The sequence below is a fragment of the Labeo rohita genome, chromosome 2 (genome assembly GCF_022985175.1).
Source record: "Labeo rohita strain BAU-BD-2019 chromosome 2, IGBB_LRoh.1.0, whole genome shotgun sequence".
In the NCBI taxonomy this organism is placed as follows: Eukaryota; Metazoa; Chordata; class Actinopteri; order Cypriniformes; family Cyprinidae; genus Labeo; species Labeo rohita.
The window spans coordinates 8,728,195-8,746,385 of record NC_066870.1 but is presented as its reverse complement, the minus strand read 5'-3'; the positions used below and the strand labels follow the sequence as shown (position 1 = coordinate 8,746,385).

The 18,191-nt window shown below is 34.5% G+C and overlaps 1 protein-coding gene across 1 annotated transcript in view; it reads right to left on the bottom strand.

Moving 5' to 3' along the window:
- Positions 1-2,175: 2,175 nt before the first annotated feature.
- The window catches only part of npc1 (Niemann-Pick disease, type C1), a 31,889-nt gene continuing 15,873 nt past the window's right edge, over positions 2,176-18,191 (bottom strand). The window contains 14 exon segments of the mRNA XM_051128949.1: positions 2,176-2,965; positions 4,054-4,216; positions 4,312-4,425; positions 4,616-4,847; positions 7,089-7,372; positions 7,490-7,493; positions 11,924-12,114; positions 12,219-12,308; positions 12,469-12,603; positions 13,731-13,858; positions 15,495-15,609; positions 16,670-16,852; positions 17,037-17,226; positions 17,362-17,464. Of these exon segments, the coding sequence (XP_050984906.1) occupies positions 2,886-2,965; positions 4,054-4,216; positions 4,312-4,425; positions 4,616-4,847; positions 7,089-7,372; positions 7,490-7,493; positions 11,924-12,114; positions 12,219-12,308; positions 12,469-12,603; positions 13,731-13,858; positions 15,495-15,609; positions 16,670-16,852; positions 17,037-17,226; positions 17,362-17,464 (2,012 nt within the window). The 3' untranslated portion in view covers positions 2,176-2,885.

Sequence of the window (18,191 nt, the reverse complement as noted above, 5' to 3'; positions counted from 1 at the left end):
ACAAAACTCAGCATTTTTGTAATGTGAACTGATTTTGTTCCCTTGTAAAATGTTACTTTTTTTCTATACAGAGCAAAACTTCCTGTCTACTACTGTTGGCTAGTGGGGTTCTCAGAAGGGTCAATTCAAAATGCTTACAAAAAAAAAAAACAAGAACCCTGTCTTTACTGCCAGCCTAAACCAGAGGAAATCAATATTTTATTGTCTCTCCACCACATGGGGCAAGATAGAAACATATTAATAAATCATGAATTGGCAGCTAGTATGACAACAACTCTTAGGAGGCAGTCACTTTAGGTCAGCTTTTGTACTGTAAAGTGTCTAGGATGTATGACTTTTATCAGTATTATGATGTTTGTGTTTTAATACAGTTCTGTTTTTAATGCTCTTGAATAATCGTCTTAAGTGTTAAGACAGATATACTGGGGGTTATGCTGGCATATTATAAAGCTAAGCGAAACGTTAATAAAAACATGCAGAATGCTGCATTTGTAACGTATTCACATAACAGAGATGTAGGTCATTATAGATGTGTGCTGTGTAGGCACTGATTAATTTTTGTCTTAATTTGGTAGTTCAGATGAAAGAGTATGTGGCGCCACCGCACGGTTAAAATAAAAACAACAATTTGCCGAGTGCTGCATTGAAACTGCAAAATATTGCTGGTAAATCATTGTCTGACATGATTTCTGTATCTGAGAATCATTTTCACGAATTTTTTTAAAATAATGTCATGTGTACTTTCGATCCGATGTTTAGAATCAAAACTAGCGATGCCTGATTTGAGAACTGATCGTTGTAATTGGTCAAACAGGTTTGGAAAAAGGTTTATGATTCAGTTCGATTCATTTGAACAGTTCACCCACGGACTGAAATCGCTTTTTTCCCACACTAAACTAGTAACTTTATAAAAACAGAAATGGTAATTTTATACAACAGAAAAGATGTGGATGCACCTTTGTGAACGACTATGGTGAACATGGGGCTTATTTATTTATTTGACGAATGTTGGTAACGAACATTGACTTATGTAGTATTTTTTTCATACTATGGAAGTCAGCAACTGTTTGTATTTTCTTTTATTTCAAGTACACTTTAACCATTTCGATGATGAGAGGATTATGAAATTGCAAGTCCTTTGAAATTCAAATAATTGCATTCAACGTAAATGTAAACCATAACACGTTTTAATTAATTGTAACTACAGCAGTCAACATTTAAAGTGGATCAAAAAAAAGTTAATCAAAGTTGTCCTAAGACAAGAGTGGCTAGTGGTATTGTGGTTTTAGGACAGTTTTGATGAAAGGTTTTGATGCACTTCAAATGTTCACTACTATATTATGGAATTAAGTGCACATTGCTTCCACTTATAAAACACTTTTTTAAAACTATGCTTAAAGCAGCAGTTCGTAACTTTTTGCTGTTGTTGCTGTTAAAAATGATCTGAAATCATTTTTTGAGCTAATACATAACCATCCAGTGGTCAGAAGTGTTCAATCTCCTTACCTTACCCCGATTCACAACGGTAAGCTTGTAGGTTTTCTCGGGAAATATAAAGCATGCCATCGTTCGTCTTTGCGTCATTACGTCTGTTACGTGGACACAAAGTGCAAACAAACAAAAACTCCGTTTAATACAAATTAGTATCTGTTTTTTATTTCAAAAAATTCTTCAAATCAAGTACTGTTACCCATAAAGCACAAACCTTAAACAGTTAGAATATCCATGAGGTACACATCAAACTTTTAAAAAACTATGGTTACATTTTCACAAATGTCCACGTTGCCAACCCCTGACAGTATTTTTTTTATAACATTGAAAAATCATATCATACCTACAGTCCATATCAATCCCACTTTACCTCTGTAAAAAATAACCTTTTATTTGTATGCAAACATTTTTTCCTCGGACACACACACTGATTCAACAGTGTTACCCCCACCACATTTATGAGGTACAAAACCTGTTTTAGCAGCCTTTCTAAAGCTAAACTCTGTTAATAATGGAAATAAGCAGGCAAATCCTGAGGAACATGAGTATAAACCAAACTGCAGTGCCAAAGTGTTTTGGTTAATTAAGCCTCAGATAAGCCTAGTGGTTCAAGTGTCTGAATGTACGCTAACACTCCCTTTCTTAGCATGTCAACGCTAATTAAAGCAGCACAGCACAACTTCATAACATTTTAAAAACATAAATGTTTATTATGTGCCACTGCAACCCATTTTCCCAACTTAGTTAATTAGCTAAGACTAAAGGGGTTTTTGTCTTCATTCAGGTAGTGCTAACAGTAAACTGATAGCCGTTTGTGTAACATGTCGTTCTTGTCATAGCATCACAATAAATCAAGAGATTGTCCATTGTGGCTCATTGTCGACAATTCTTTCATTACTTGTGAAGTAATTAAATGAAACACTAACTAAAAAAAAAAAAAAAAAAAAGAAAAAAAGAAAAGAAACACAAATAAATAAAAAGGATTAGTTACATATTTTTTACATTCATACAAAAAAATAATAATAAAAAAAATAAAAAAAATGCCGCCTTGTTTCTTATTTCTCATTTGTTGTCTTGGTTGGTTTACCACAGTGACTGCTGGGTTACATGTGGTTACGGCATGTTTTTGATGTTCACACACATTCAAGGAAATGACTGTTATCTTTTCCACATACAGACTCTTGTTACTGTCATTTCAATACTGAAACAATCTTCCAAGCCTGTTATTCGGAGTTGACGTGTTTTTGGTGGATGTCAAAAGGAAAACTGTGAAAAAAGGCCTTCTGTACACCCAAAGAGTGTCCTGAGTTTAGTCTGCTGAAGTGTGTTACTAAGCATGTAACATAGAAATGAAAAGCTGGCATCATCCACTGCCGTCCAGCGTCACAGAGCTGTTAGTAGATAAGTCGCTCTCTTTCTGTACCCACAAGCCTGTCGTGAGCAGCCATGACTTTTGCTTTATTTACAGATGGGCCTAAGAAAAAAAAAAAGGGAGAGGCTTTAAGAACTACTTTTGTGAAATCAAACAGATTTGTATACATATTTATTTTACTTTTTTTTATTCCTTTTTTGCACAATCCAATAATTTGGTTTACAAGACTTTGAGTCTTCAGAAGTCTAGGGCCCTATGAAATTCATTTTATTTTTCCCCAAATACGCTTTTTCCATTTTAACTTCTCTGGATTCCTTTTTTATTTCCTGTTTTAATTTTCATTTTAATGGTTAAATTAAATATTAGTAATCAAAAAGCATGTCTAATTAAAGTAATCAAACTTGCACAATTTAAGAATTTATTAAAATGTCAACAAGAAATACGTTTTTAGGGCCCTACGAAAACAGTTTTATTTATTTAATTATTTTAATTTTCAGAATTCTTTCTGAATTTGTAATTCCTGTCCGAATTCAGTTTTAATGGTTTAATTAAGTTTGAATATTTGTTTTTATAAAAAGCATGTTTAAACAATTTAATTAAGAAAACTAAAAATGTAATACTCTATTGGAATTATTTTATTAAAATTATTTATATTATTTATTAATTATTTATTAATAATAATAATAATGATAATAATATTTTCAGGTTTTGATTTATGATTTCATACATTTATTATCAAAAACAGTGGTAATCAACAAAGATAAAAGATACATTTTTCTAAATGTAATAAAATAATTCAAACAAAGCGCTACTCAACAGATTTTTACTTATAAAATTAAAAGCTGGAAGAAAACCTATCTATTCCTTAAAAATGAGGTGTAATAATTTAAATATTACTGTCATTATTACTTTAAGAAGTATATTATAAACAATAGCAATATATTTCATAAGTGTCTCCAAAACTGTAATTTAGATTTATTCATCTAAAATGTGACAAATACTCCACATGTAAATTAAATTTTTTTTAGAACTGGATTTTGAGACTCTGTCCTTGTTTTTTGCATTGTTGAAATCAAAGGGCATTTTTGGATATTTTTTTTTTTTTTTGTAGCACTTCGTCCTCAAATTCTCAATTTTAGGTAAAAGACTTTTTTAAAACAAATTGTGAATGTCAGAACATTGTGATTTACCTGCATAACTGAGTAATACAGGCAGAAAGATGAGGCCGTGAGCAGCTCCTAGCAGGACTATTGAGAGATACATGCGGAAGTAGAAAATCTGGAAGATCTGGGATTTGGACAGGGCGAGAATCAGGATCCCACCAAATTTAGTGAGGGTGATGCCACTGAACACCTGCAGAATTAGATCAGCATGTTAGAAGGTGATTCATTACGCTCACATGATATAGTTTATTTCACATTTATGCAGGAGTAGGAAACATCACTCACAGAGCTGCCCATGTGTGCCAGCGCCTCCTCTGCCCGCTCAGCCCTTGAGCTCCTGGTACTGACAGAGAAAGCTCTCACAATATGACTGCAGAACTCCACTGATATGCCACAACACTGCAAAACACAACAGGCCAAACAGGTGTTCATAAATAATTACATATGCAGATTTTTGTTGAAAACCAAAGCAAAGAAAACTGAATTATGGTAAATGGTGATAGCAAACTCTGCAAATAAAGTGTTACAGTAACAAAAATGATATATTAATGCAGGTTTTATTCACAAAACATCCACCTTTTTAACTCACCATGACAAGGTTGACCAATGAGACCGCGTTGAGGCTGATATCCCACAACCACATGACTCCAAACATGTTGACCAGAATCATGGCAATGGTGAAGGACACCAGTACTGCCGACCACAGCTCAAAGCCCAAAAGTACTGTAGACACCACAAAGATGGCCGCCAACGACACGCCAAGGTTAAAAGCAGTGTCATAGATGATCGTAAGATACTGTTCATAGAAGACGTAGAATACACTGTCCATGAAAGGGAAAAAGAAACAAACATGTCAGGGGTCATAGTGATTGTTAAACAATGATTACAACTGACAACAATCCTAGTATGTATGTATGTATGTGTGTGTATGTATGTATGAATAAATGTATTAATTAATTTATAAATAAATAAATAAATGTTTAGTATTACCACAGTTCCCATAAATGTGATAAAAATTTCATTGTCTGGAATACATGTGTTGAGCTGACAAACATAGTATTTTTTTTATAAAATACTACTACTACTACTACTACCACCACCAACTACTAACTACTAATATTAACAACTACTATTAACAACTACTACTACTACTACTAACAACTACTAACTACTATTACTAACTACTAACAACAACTACTACTACCTACTACTACTACCACCACTAACAACTACTATTACCACTAACTCTACTACTACCACCACCAACTACTAACAACTACAAACAACTACTAACTACTACTATTAACAACTACTACTGACAACAACAACAACAACAACAACAACAACTACTACTAACAACTAACTACTAACAACTACTAACTACTACCACTAACAACTACTAACTACTACCACCAACAACAACTACTAACAACTACAAACTACTACAAACTACTACTAACTACTACTAACTACTACTAACTACTACTAACTACTACTAACTACCACCAACTACCACCAACTACCACCAACTACCACCAACTACCACCAACTACTACTACTAACAACTAACAACTACTAACTACTACTACTACCACAAACAACCACTAACTACTACCACTACTACTACTACTACTACTACCACCAACTACTAACTACTAACAACTACAAACAACTACTAACCACTACTAACCACTACTACTACTACCACCAACTACTATTAACAACTACTACTAACAACAACTACTACTAACAACAAGTACTACTACTACTAACAAACAACAACAACAACAACAACTACTACTACCACTAAGAACTACCTACTACCACCAACTACTAACTCCTAACAACTACAAACAACTACCACCACCACCACCACCAACTACTACCACCACTATCACTACCAACTACTACTACCTACTACTACTACTACTACTACTTACTACTAACAACAACAACTACTACTACCTACTACCTACTACTACCTACCTAATACTAATACAACTACTACCTATATTTAGGTAGTATTTATTAAAATAATGTAATAACCCCAGTATTTATTTATATTATGTTATAAAATATGAATACAACATGGATTAGTTCACTTCCAGAAAAAAAATACTAATAATTTAGTCACGCCTATGTCATCCAAGATGTTCATGTCTGTCTTTCTTCAGCCGAAAAGAAAATAACGTTTTTGAGGAACACATTTCAGGATTTTTCTCCATATAGCGGACTTCAATGGGCATCAATGGGTTGAAGGTCCAAATTGCAGTTTCAATGCAGCTTCAAAGTGCTCTACATGATCCCAGCCAAAGAATAAGGGTCTTATCTAGCAAAACGATCTGTCATTTTCTTAATAATAAAAAAAAACATTTATGTTCTTTTTTAACCACAAATGCTCATCTTGCACTTGCATTACGTATGCATGACGTAGATGGAAGTACCAACCCAGTGTTTACAAAGCTTTTCCACTTTTCCAATGCGATTACGCAATGCGTGAAGACACGCATACCACCAGTGAAGTCCACTATATGGAGAAAAATCCTGGAATGTTTTCCTCTAAAACCTTAATTTCTTTCCAACTAAAGAAAGACAGACATGAACATCTTGGATGACATGGGGTTGAGATGTCTTTATTCTGGAAGTGAACTAATCCTTTAAAATTCCTTACAGAAGTGGTTTACTGTGGTATATGAAGGCTGCTATGACCTGCAAGACTTCTGACACAGTTAATGCTCACCCAGAGGAATAGAAAGAGGGCTGCCCTACATAACTGACCCTGTGTGTGTGTGTGTCATGAGGACACACTTGTTGCATTCATAGAGTTTTATGTTTATGATACATTTGCACAATTTCACCGCCCTTTACGGAAGTAGGTCACTAATGATGATCTTTGCTTTCCTAAACTTTCCGTGTGGCTTTAACTATCAAATCACTTGTTTAAAAAGCAACAGAAATTCAACAAAAGAAAAAGTGCAGGGATCCTTTTTTTTTTATAATTTTGTAAAGAGCTCCACAATAAGGATGGTTTAGACATCATCTTATGTTCAAGGTGTGTTTACCTGTAAGGGAAGACACTGTAAGTCTTGTTTTGTGGTCCGATGGCCTGTGTAATGTTGTCTGTAAGCTCTCGTGCCATCTTCAAGGCATCAATGAAGTCAGATGAGGTTTTTAAGATGGTGTGATAGCTCATGAAGTAGGTGGCACCTACATCAGTGTAGTTTTCTTTGAGATCCACAGCAGTGCTGTATGCAGCATGACCACTGCATGGGAAAGAAAAGATATTAGTCAAAACCGAGATTCCTAAAAATTTTTGTGAGCTAAAATCATTTGAAGTGGATTGAATTGTTCACTTGAAGTACTTGTATTTGCAGAAATGTTAAGCTTTCAAAAAAAAAAAAAAAAAAAAAAATATATATATATTTTACTGCTACTAAACAGTCAAACAATGTGGTCACTGCACCCAACTTGTACCCAACACCCAACGTACACTCTCAAAAATAAAGGTGCTTTAAAAGGTTCTTCACAGTGATGCCATAGAAGAACCATTTTTGGTTCCACAAAGAATCATTCAGTCAAAGGTTCTTTAAAGAACCATCTCTTTCTTACTTTTTCATAATCTAAAGAACCTTCTTTCACCACAAAGAACCTTTTGTGAAACAAAGGTTCTTCAGATGTTAAACGTTCTTAAATGGAACCATTTAGACAAAAAAAGGTTCTTCTATGGCAGACCTGGGCATTGTACGGCCCCCGGGCCACATCCAGCCCTCTGACTATCCTTGACCGGCCCGCGTGAGGTAACTGTTAAATTAAAAGTCAATCGCAAATAGGTGTAATTATGCGCATGCAATATAACCGCTTTTATTTTCAAAGTGCTATTATTATTATTATTATTATTATTAACAATTGTGTCCGTTCGTGTAACCGTATCTCAAATGTGTTCGTTATCATATAGCTTTCAAGAAATGTGAGTTTGCTGTTAGTCGTAAGAGATTCTTTTTTTCTCTTATTTTTGTCTAAATATTTTTCTTCATTACACATCCTGTTTGGTCTCATTTCGTATCATTGCATGTTAAAAATAATGTACTTTGTTATGCAGACGCAAAATGTGAAACTGCAGTCTTAGGCTAGCATTTTTATAAATATTTGTAAAATATGATATATATATTCAGCATATTTTACTTAACCTATTTTTTTCCTTAATTATTTAATTCATAAATTAGTAATTAAAACAGATTTTATTTTTTTAAAAGCAACATCTTGATGGACAGCAACTAATAATGATCAACAAGCGGCATCAGTCCGTTAGATCATTTTAAAACGTCAAATAGCCTTCAATTTATAAGTTATAATCGCATCTGTCTCGGATGTAGACTGGTCGAGATTTATTTTAATAAACCTGTCTATGCGGAGTGTGGAACTCACCTAATGCATGACAGAGAAGCGTCTGCGTGATCACATGTATTTTTACTGATAATGAAACTGATTTTATTTCTGTAAACTTATAACAACAACAAAAGTTGCTTCTGTAGAGTAATGAGAACAAACAGGACGCGCTTTCTCCCATCCCGAATATCATTGTATGACTGCCTCACATACATGAGAAATATATCTAAAAGAAAGTTTAAATTCATATTCAAAACCAAATCAAATACCCCCCCTGATTATGTAATCTGTATAATGGTTGCATTTCTCTCTAAAGGTGTCTCAGTTTTTAAAGCATTTCATATGGATTTCCGTATAAATTCCGCTTTCAGAACTGTCACGTCCGTAACATTGATTTTTTCCTCAGAAACAAAAAACACATTTATTGAAGAAAACAAAAAAGGTATATAGCCTATGTTTTGTGAATTGCCAACCATTCTCCATCCTGCAGATATTGTTGCTTTTATACTGATACTTTTCTCAGGGTATTAGAAAAATATAAATAGATTGTACAAGTTATTGGTAATGAATACATTCTATGAGAATTTATGTTTCAGGTTTTGGCTGCAAATGTTTTTTTTTTTTTGTGAATGTTCATTAAATAGTAATAAAAATATGTGCTCCACATTTTCATTGTTTGATTGTAATGTTTTAATGATTTTAATTTTTTTTTTTTTTTTTTTTATAAAGAGATATAAAATATATTGGGCAGAACTGAGTTAAGTGTATTTGGTCCAGCCCTCTGCAACCGGCCAAGTTTATCATGTGGCCCCTTGGGAAAAGCAGTGAACACAGGTCTTATCCTCCACTGATGGAAAGAAAACATCATTACAAAGATAATAAAATAAAACTAGATAAAAAGTTCGTCAAGACAAACTTTAAGTTGGCTTGAGAAAGCCGGACCAGAAAGTTTGAAAAAGTTTGAAAAGTTTAAAAAGTTTGAAAAGTTTGAAAAGTTAAGAAGTTTGAAAAGTTTAAATAGTTTAAGAAGTTTAAGAAGTTTTAAGTTTGAATGTAGTCTGTCAGATAGATAGATAGATATATAATTAGCAAGTTGCTAGCATGTTTCTAGCATGATTAGCAAAGTTGCTAACTAGCATGTTTCTAGCATGATTACCAAGTTGCTAGCATGATTAGCAAAGTTGCTAGCATGTTTCTAACATGATTAGCAAGTTGCTAGCATGTTTCTAGTGTTAGTAGCAAGTTGCTAGCATGTTTCTAGCATGATTAGCAAAGTTGCTAGCATGTTTCTAACATGATTAGCATGTCGCTAGCATGTTTCTAGTGTTATTAGCAAGTTGCTAGCATGTTTCTAACATGATTAGCAAAGTTGCTAGCATGTTTCTAGCATGATTATCAAGTTGCTAGCATGATTAGCAAAGTTGCTAGCATGTTTATTATGATTAGCAAGTTGTTAGCATGTTTCTAGCATGATTAGCAAAGTTGTTAACATGTTTCTAACATGATTACCAAGTTGCTAACGTGTTTCTAGCATGATTACCAAGTTGCTAGCATGTTTCTAGTATGATTAGCAAAGTTGCTAACGTGTTTCTAACATGATTACCAAGTTGCTAGCGTGTTTCTAGCATGATTAGCCAGTTGCTAGCATGTTTCTAGCATGATTGCTAGCATGTTTCTAGCATGATAAGCAAGTAGCATGATTAGCATGTTTTTAGCATGATTAGCAAAGTTGCTAGCATGTTTCTAGCATGATTAGCAAGTTGTAGCATGTTTCTAGCATGTTTCTAACATGATTAGCAGTTGCTAGCATGTTTCTAGCATGATTAGCAAATGTTTAGCAAACATGATTAGCATGTTTCTAGCATGATTAGCAGCATGTAGCATGATTAGCATGTTGCTAGCATGTTTCTAGCATGTGATTAGCCAGTTGCTAGCATGTTTCTAGCATGATTAGCAAGCATGTTGCTAGCATGTTTCTTTGATTAGCATAGCATGTTTCTAAGCATGATTAGCAAATGTTGCATGATTAGCAAGCATGTTTCTAGCATGATTAGCAAGTTGCTAGCATGTTTCTAACATGATTAGCATGTTGCTAGCATGTTTCTAGCATGATTAGCAAAGTTGCTAGCATGTTTCTAACATGATTAGCAAGTTATTAGCATGATGCTAGCATGTTTTTAACGTGATTAGCCAGTTGCTAGCATGTTTCTAGCATGATTAGCAAGTTGCTAGCATGTTTTTAGCATCATTAGCAAAGTTGCTAGCATGTTTCTAGCATGATTAACAAGTTGTTAGCATGTTTCTAACATGATTAGCATGTCGCTAGCATGTTTCTAGCATGATTAGCAAGTTGCTAGCATGTTTCTAGCATGATTAGCAAAGTTGCTAGCATGTTTCTAACATGATTAGCAAGTTATTAGCATGTTGCTAGCATGTTTCTAACGTGATTAGCAAGTTGCTAGCATGATTAACAAAGTTGCTAGCATGTTTCTAACATGATTACCAAAGTTGCTAACATGTTTCTAGCATGATTAGCAAGTTGCTAGCATGTTTCTAACATGGTAGCATGTTATTACCATGTCATTAGCATTATTAGCCAGTTACTAGCATGTTACTAGCATGATTAGCAGGCTACTAGCATGACTCTAGTTTGGCTAGTGATAGATAGATAGATAGATAGATAGATAGATAGATAGATAGATAGATGAGTTTTAATGAGTTTAAATGGATTAGAAATACAGTACATAGAAGGGAAGTTTGATTGAGTCTCAAAGGATTCTGGGAGTTTTGACAGTTGAAATTTAAAAAGTGCTGGCTCATTTGAACATTCCGTCAATGTAAGTCTATGGGATTTTTCCGAGTTTTAAACGTTATTTTTAGGAAAACCGTAAGTCGGATCAGTTAGAAAAGATATAGCAACTCGAGTCAGACCAGTCTGAAGATCTGGGCTGAGTTTGGAGTTTGTAGAGTTAAAGCTCTAGGAGGAGTAGCAGTCAGAAATTTAGTCTCAGAAGAATAATAATGAAAGGAGCTTGTAAAGTCCTCAACTTTTATGGGAATTTCCTACACTTAAATGACTAATAAAATAAAGCAAAACATTACATGTTTATTACAGTTAACTAAAACTAAAACCAAAACCATAACAAAAACAATGTTGTTCCTTGAAATAAAATAAATGTTAAGTGAAACAAAATAAAATATATAAATAACTAAAACAAAACAAAAACAAATAAACAAACAAAAAAAACAAAACAAAACAAAACAAAACACTATATAGACATTAAAAAAAAAAAAAAAAAAAAAAAAAAAAAAAAAAAAAAAAAAAAAAAAATCATTAAACTCATTAAAATTAAAATGAAAAAAAAAGGAATACATAAAAATAAACACCAATTTAAAATATTCATACAAACTATAATAGTATCACAATGTTATAAAAATATCACTGTTTTTTTTTTTTGTTTTTTTACAGTACATCATTTTTATCATCAAAAGGTGTCAAAATGTCACTCACTAGTTATTCAAGAGAGATGCGGTATAAATTTGCTGGACTAGAGAGTTGTTGTTGCAGCCCACTCCACCACACACTGCATTCTGACCCTCAGACGTTTTGTAGTCATGTCCGTCTTCTACCACAAAGTAAACCGGAGCCCCAGTGTGCAGGTACTCACTCAGATTCCCAAAATAATCCAACACATAGGAGTCCTGTGATGGGGAGACAGTAAAAAATTATGTTCACATTCACAATGACCCCCTTCAGGTTCTTTAGAATGTATATGTCCGAAAGGTGTGAACAGGTATATACGTACATCAGGCATTGACAATCTCTGATCTAGTCCAATCTCCACTTTATTAACAACAGCTATACTAAATGACAGCATTCCCACAAACACAGCAACCTGTAGAAGAAAAATAAATAAAAAGTTAAGAAAAAGCTGAAAGAAAAAGTTACAAAAAAGCTTAATTTAATTTTAAATATTACATTATTTATTAATAATGCATTCAAGTGTAAAACTGAGATGAATATTTTTGTTTTGACATGGGGTTCTTTCCACTTACCACCAGGGGGCGCACCCAATCCTTCAAGATGAAAGGAGCATATATTTTCTTAAAAAAGAGGAACAGACAACCTTCTGATCTTCCCTGCTGTCCATCAGACAACTTTACACAGCATAATATATCCGGCCGATTTGCCTAGGAAACAAAAACAAAAACAAATAAATGAAGCCATATATGTTAAGCATCTTCAATCATTTTCAGACCATTCAAGGCTACATATTGAAAAAAAAAAATTGCTGCTTCATAGAATACAGTGGGTAATAATCAAGGTTTTTAATAAAAATTAAAAGCTAAACATGCTACTTAAAAAAAAAAAAAAAAAAAAAAAAAAAAAAAAAAAAAAAACTTTTGACATTCTTTATATTCTGTGTGGTGATTAGATTCCAGGAGTAACAGAAATTTCATTTTCCAATAAGTCTACATTGATATTTATAAGGCCGTTTCTACAACCTAATTAGATCATCTTTTGGGTCAAATTTTCACATTTAATCAAATTTAAATAGTAAAACACTACAGGCTGTTATCAATCAAATGAAATTAGTATAAACAAAGTTTGTGTTTGCAATGCAGAGGTGGCACAGAAGCTGTTTAATTCATGACATGAATGCAGTTAACCTGCAGTTACAAATGCATAATTTATGTTTTGATGTTTTAAAAACTTAAACATTGGGTAGCAATGGTTGCATGACAGAGTCATTGAGTCATTCATTTAACTGATTTGTTCAAATGGCTGATTGATTCAGTAACGAAACACTGTGGCGTGTTACTCAGAGACACAAAACAGCTCTGTTGTGGCACTGTTTGAAACCATTTTCACTGATGAAATACAGCAAAAACAGGAACTTGTGTCTAAAATGTAAGTCAATATTAACTTTTTGTTTATTGGACTACTTTATAAAATCAATATCACATTTGCAAACATACTGATATTTGGAAAAAAGTACTTTTTGTGATATTAACTATATCAGATGATGTAAATATAAAGAAAGACAAAAGTCATACAGAGGTATATTTGCCGCCCTTGTCTTGACTAATTCACACATTGAAAGCTTAAACAGTAAATGTGCTCATGCAGTAGCCTAACCTACTTCTCATAGTGTATGCTTGTACCCACAAGTGTGTTTTTCTTTGGTTTTTGTGATACATACGTTTAAACAACAATTACAATATTATCATAGACAATACACAGTCGCACACCCCTAGTTTACTGTGAATGTTGTATTCCAATACAGGGAGTACTGGTGTAAACTTTGACCTCTCACCTCTTGTCTCTTGATGTCCAGGCCCAGCAGAGACACAAAGCAGCTGATCTGCAGGAGGAAGTCTATGAAGACGGCCAGACCAGCGAATAGAGAGAACGTCCTCACCGCAGGCATGCTAGACAGAGCACCTAAAAAATATGCACATACGAAAACTACAGTCATCTGAAAAGGGAAATGATGATCATATGACCTACAGTAGGTCTCAATTTATGAGAGCTTCTTCATCATAACTAATGCATACCAAGAGATTCCCTTCTGAATTTCAATTCTCTTTCTGGCTCAGACTGCATTGGTTATGCTTATGGGGCTGTCACATGATGAACAAATGACTCGAACCCGAAGACTCGAGAGATGAACTAATCAATTCTTTTTCCAGCTCAGACTGCATTGGTTAAGCTGTCACGTGATGAACGAACGACTCAAACCCGAAAACTTGTCAGAGGTGAGGTGAGCTGATCAAAGACTAAGGACCCAGGTAAACAATGAAGTAATCTTTTCTGTTTCTTACAGCATTAATAGTTTTGTGACACAGTTTTGTCTTGTTTGTAGTGTGATCAACGTTTGTGTAAGCAGTAGATGTGTTAGGGAAGTACCACTTAACATTTTTTATTATAGTTTTCTAAAATGAACGAAATGACTCAGGAAAAAAAAAAGATTTGTTCATTTCGCTGAACAAGACTCAAAGGTCTGAGCTGGTAAAATGATCCAAACTTCCTATCACTACAGTTCAGTCAGTGGATCAACTTTTTAACCCACCAAAACCTCATGCCTTCTGCAAAATGTGTTTTATGTAGCTAAAATTTAACGTGGTTGCATTTGTGCGACTGTGTAGTCTGCTCTGCTCAAAAAGCGTCTACTCAAAGTGCGCGTTGCAGAACTCACTGATCACGTAAAGAAAGGCGCATTCAGTGCGATCGCTTCGGATGTAGAGCCTGGTTTATTAACTAGCCGCGTCAGCACGAGCACACAGCTAGCGGGAAAAAAAATTACGAGATTGAGGAAAGGATGGCGGATGGAGAGATCTGGTATTCAAGCTAAAGTAAAAAAAACAAAAAAAAAAACAAAACACGCTTCTTAAACAGAGAAGGTGAACATGTTGGTATTCTTGTGGAAAAATAAACATAATGCAAGCCATGTTAGTTTCACTTTTCTTTTTGTTTTCAATTTGAAAAGCTGTCATTTATATCACATTACGTTATGGAGGCTTTATTTAATGTTTTTTTTTTTTTTTTTTTTTTGATTTCTCAGTGTTTGCTAAACGTTATATATTTATTAGTCGGTATAAGCTAATGTAGCATGTGGTGTATGTCATGCTTTGTCTTATTCGTTTTTGTTAATAAACGTTGTTATTGTAGCCTGTTTTATTGTCGTTGTGCTTTTAATAAAGAATAGGTTACCAATGAATCCATCTTTTGTTTTAGTCTTAAAAGGTGAAAGGTGTATAATGCAAGCAGGGTTAACCACTTTCGTAAATGAGCGACCTGTGGAAAGAATGAGTCTAGAGCCCTGGTCTGCCTGCGTCTGATTCTGAAGCAGTGGCGGCCACTCCGCCACTATTTAGGCTAATTATGTACATAGCAGATAGCCCGATTAATCCTCAGTTATACAGATGTTTGTTGCCTTTCGTAGGGACAGTGAGGGAGACGGATCGGGTCACTAAGAATCTGGGGGGGTCATGTCCCCCCCGTCCCTAGTGCCATCTAAGAAATACTGACTACAGGGGGACTTTAACAATATATAGGAGTGAATCTAAGGTTGACATACCTAAAAAGAAAGCAACTGTCTCAGACAATGAAGAGAGGAACATGCTGGGAGCCACCTCTCCAAGTATACGTCCAATCTGCTGATGAAGCTCCTCCTCAGGCATTCGCTCATCTCTCTGCAATATATAAAATGTATTACTTGCCAATTTTGTGAAGGCAAACAATCCATCAACAATCCAACAATATTAAAAACACCAAAGTGAAAACAAAAACAGGAACTAAAAGGTGCTTGTTTGAGCTATTTTAATGGACTAAGACGTTAAAGGGGTCATCGGATGCAAAGTTCACTTTTACATGTTGTTTAAACATTAATGTGTTTTGGCAGTGTATGTACACATCTACCCTATAATGATAAAAATCCATACAGCGGTTTTTAATTAATCTGTAAAAATAATATCCCCTTTTTCAGATCGAGCCATTCGCAGATGCCCGTCAGTGTGACGCCGCTTCCACGATAGTTGATTGACATGAGCGTCTTACCTCAGATCAGCTGTAACAGTCCGACCTCCATTGTTTCGATGCAGGAGCAGGGATGTAAATTAGACAAGAATATCTCAGATTGAGCGATTGAGGTGTTGTGTTGCTGGATGTAATAATGAACATAGTGGTCGTCATTTACTCCCGACATCTGAGCCACTGAAGATGCAGTGGATTACGTTTGTTTGTGAAGGGAATGCGCCTCCCAATCTACATATATCCCTCTATTTTCGCGCAAATAATTCATGATCCAGCTTCACTTACAGCAGAAGTGAGCATAAGGGCTTTTTTATGAATCTTTACGATCGCCTTTCCTAATAACATGCCAGTTAGTTTAGCAGCTAAACACGACAAATGCGGCTAAAGTAAACAGACTCGTCACTCCACAGAGAGAAGAGAGGGGCGGGGTGAGCAGAGCTCATTAACATTTAAAGCAACCTCGACCAGAACAGAATGATTTTTGCAGAGCTGATTTTGGCAAGGTAAAAAAGGTGTTATTTACACTACCATTGAGAAATTTTAACCAAAGCATGTTACAGACTTTTCATTAAGACCCTAAAGAATCATATCAACTTGTGGAAAATGGGCATCCAATGACCCCTTTAACAATCACCCGTAACAGCATCAACAGAATGCGTCATGTTTGAGGTAAATCTGCTTTCAGACATTTTCATATTGTGTAAAAACAACAGCACACACCTGGTATGTTTGTACAATGATAAAGATGTTGTCCACACCCACAGCCAGCACGAGGAAGGGAATGACCTCAATGACGATAAGTGTGAGGGGGATGCCGACGTAGCTGAAAATACCCAGCGAACATGCTACTGAACTCAACACGATCAGGATACCGGCAATACCCAGAGAGATTTTGGAGTCGACCTGTGAAACATTTACAAATGCAGCATTTAAAATAATTAGGACATGCAAAGTCTAATGACCTGGTAAATAGGCCAAAGAAGTGTCTTCTCTTCATTTTGCACCATTACCAAACAAACATTTCAAAATACTGCTGCAGTGTCCGAATTAAGGCCACATTTATAATAAACATGCATGAGGATCTTACCAGCAGGGTACGAAAGCTGTTAATGTGTCCCAGAGCCAGCGAGATGTAGACAAACATGATGACATAGCTGATCACGATGGTGGTGACATCACTGTCGCTCTCACGGTCAATCTCGTCTTCAATGCTGCGCTCTGAGCTGAATGAGATGGTCAGGTTGGGGTTGTCGTAGTTCTTCACAAAGTCGATAAACCTGTGGAAGTATGGGTAATCGTGGTTACTCCGGGATTATATTTGAGCACATACATGACCATAAGTTTCAATTCTAGATCAAACTATTCATTTTTTATAACCTTTTCATAAAATAAGATATACTAAACAAACTTACACTTTCTCCCATGCCAAAGCTTTGCCTAGTTTTTCTGTGTCATTTAGGTAGTTGGTGACAGGAAAGGTGATCACTAGAGCTGTGGCGTTGTTGTAGTCCGTGCCTATAAAAAAAAAAAAAAAAAGAAGAAAAGTTATATATACTACCAGTCAAAAGGTTTTGAATAGTATATTTCTAATGTTTTTTTTTTTTATTGTATTATTATCAATTTTGAAATATTTTTATTTAAAATAGGTGCTTTCCATTTAAATATATTTTAAAACGGAATCTATTCCTGTAATCAAAGCTACATTTTCAGCATCATTAGATGCTGTCACATGATCCTTCAGAAATCATTTTAATATGCTGATTTGCTGATCAAGAAACATTATTTATTATCATCAATATCTAAAACAGAAAGAGTACATTTTTTTCAGGATTCTTTGATGAATAGAAAGATTAAAAGATCAGCATTTATCTGAAATAAAAAGATTTTGTAACATTATGCACTATACCATTCAATAGCTCTATATATATATATATATATATATATTTTTTTTTAAATTAATACTTTTATTTACCAAGGATGCTTTAAATTGATCAAAAGTGACAACATAGAAATTTATAAAAACATTTACAAAAGATGTCTATTTTAGATAAATGCTGTATTTATGAACGTTCTATTCACCAAAGAAACCTGAAAAAAATATTCACCACAACAACAACAACAACAACAACAACAACAACAACAACAACAACAACAACAACAACAACAACAACAACAACAACAACAACAACAACAACAACAACAACAGTTTTTGAAAGGATCATGTGACTGAAGTAATGATGCT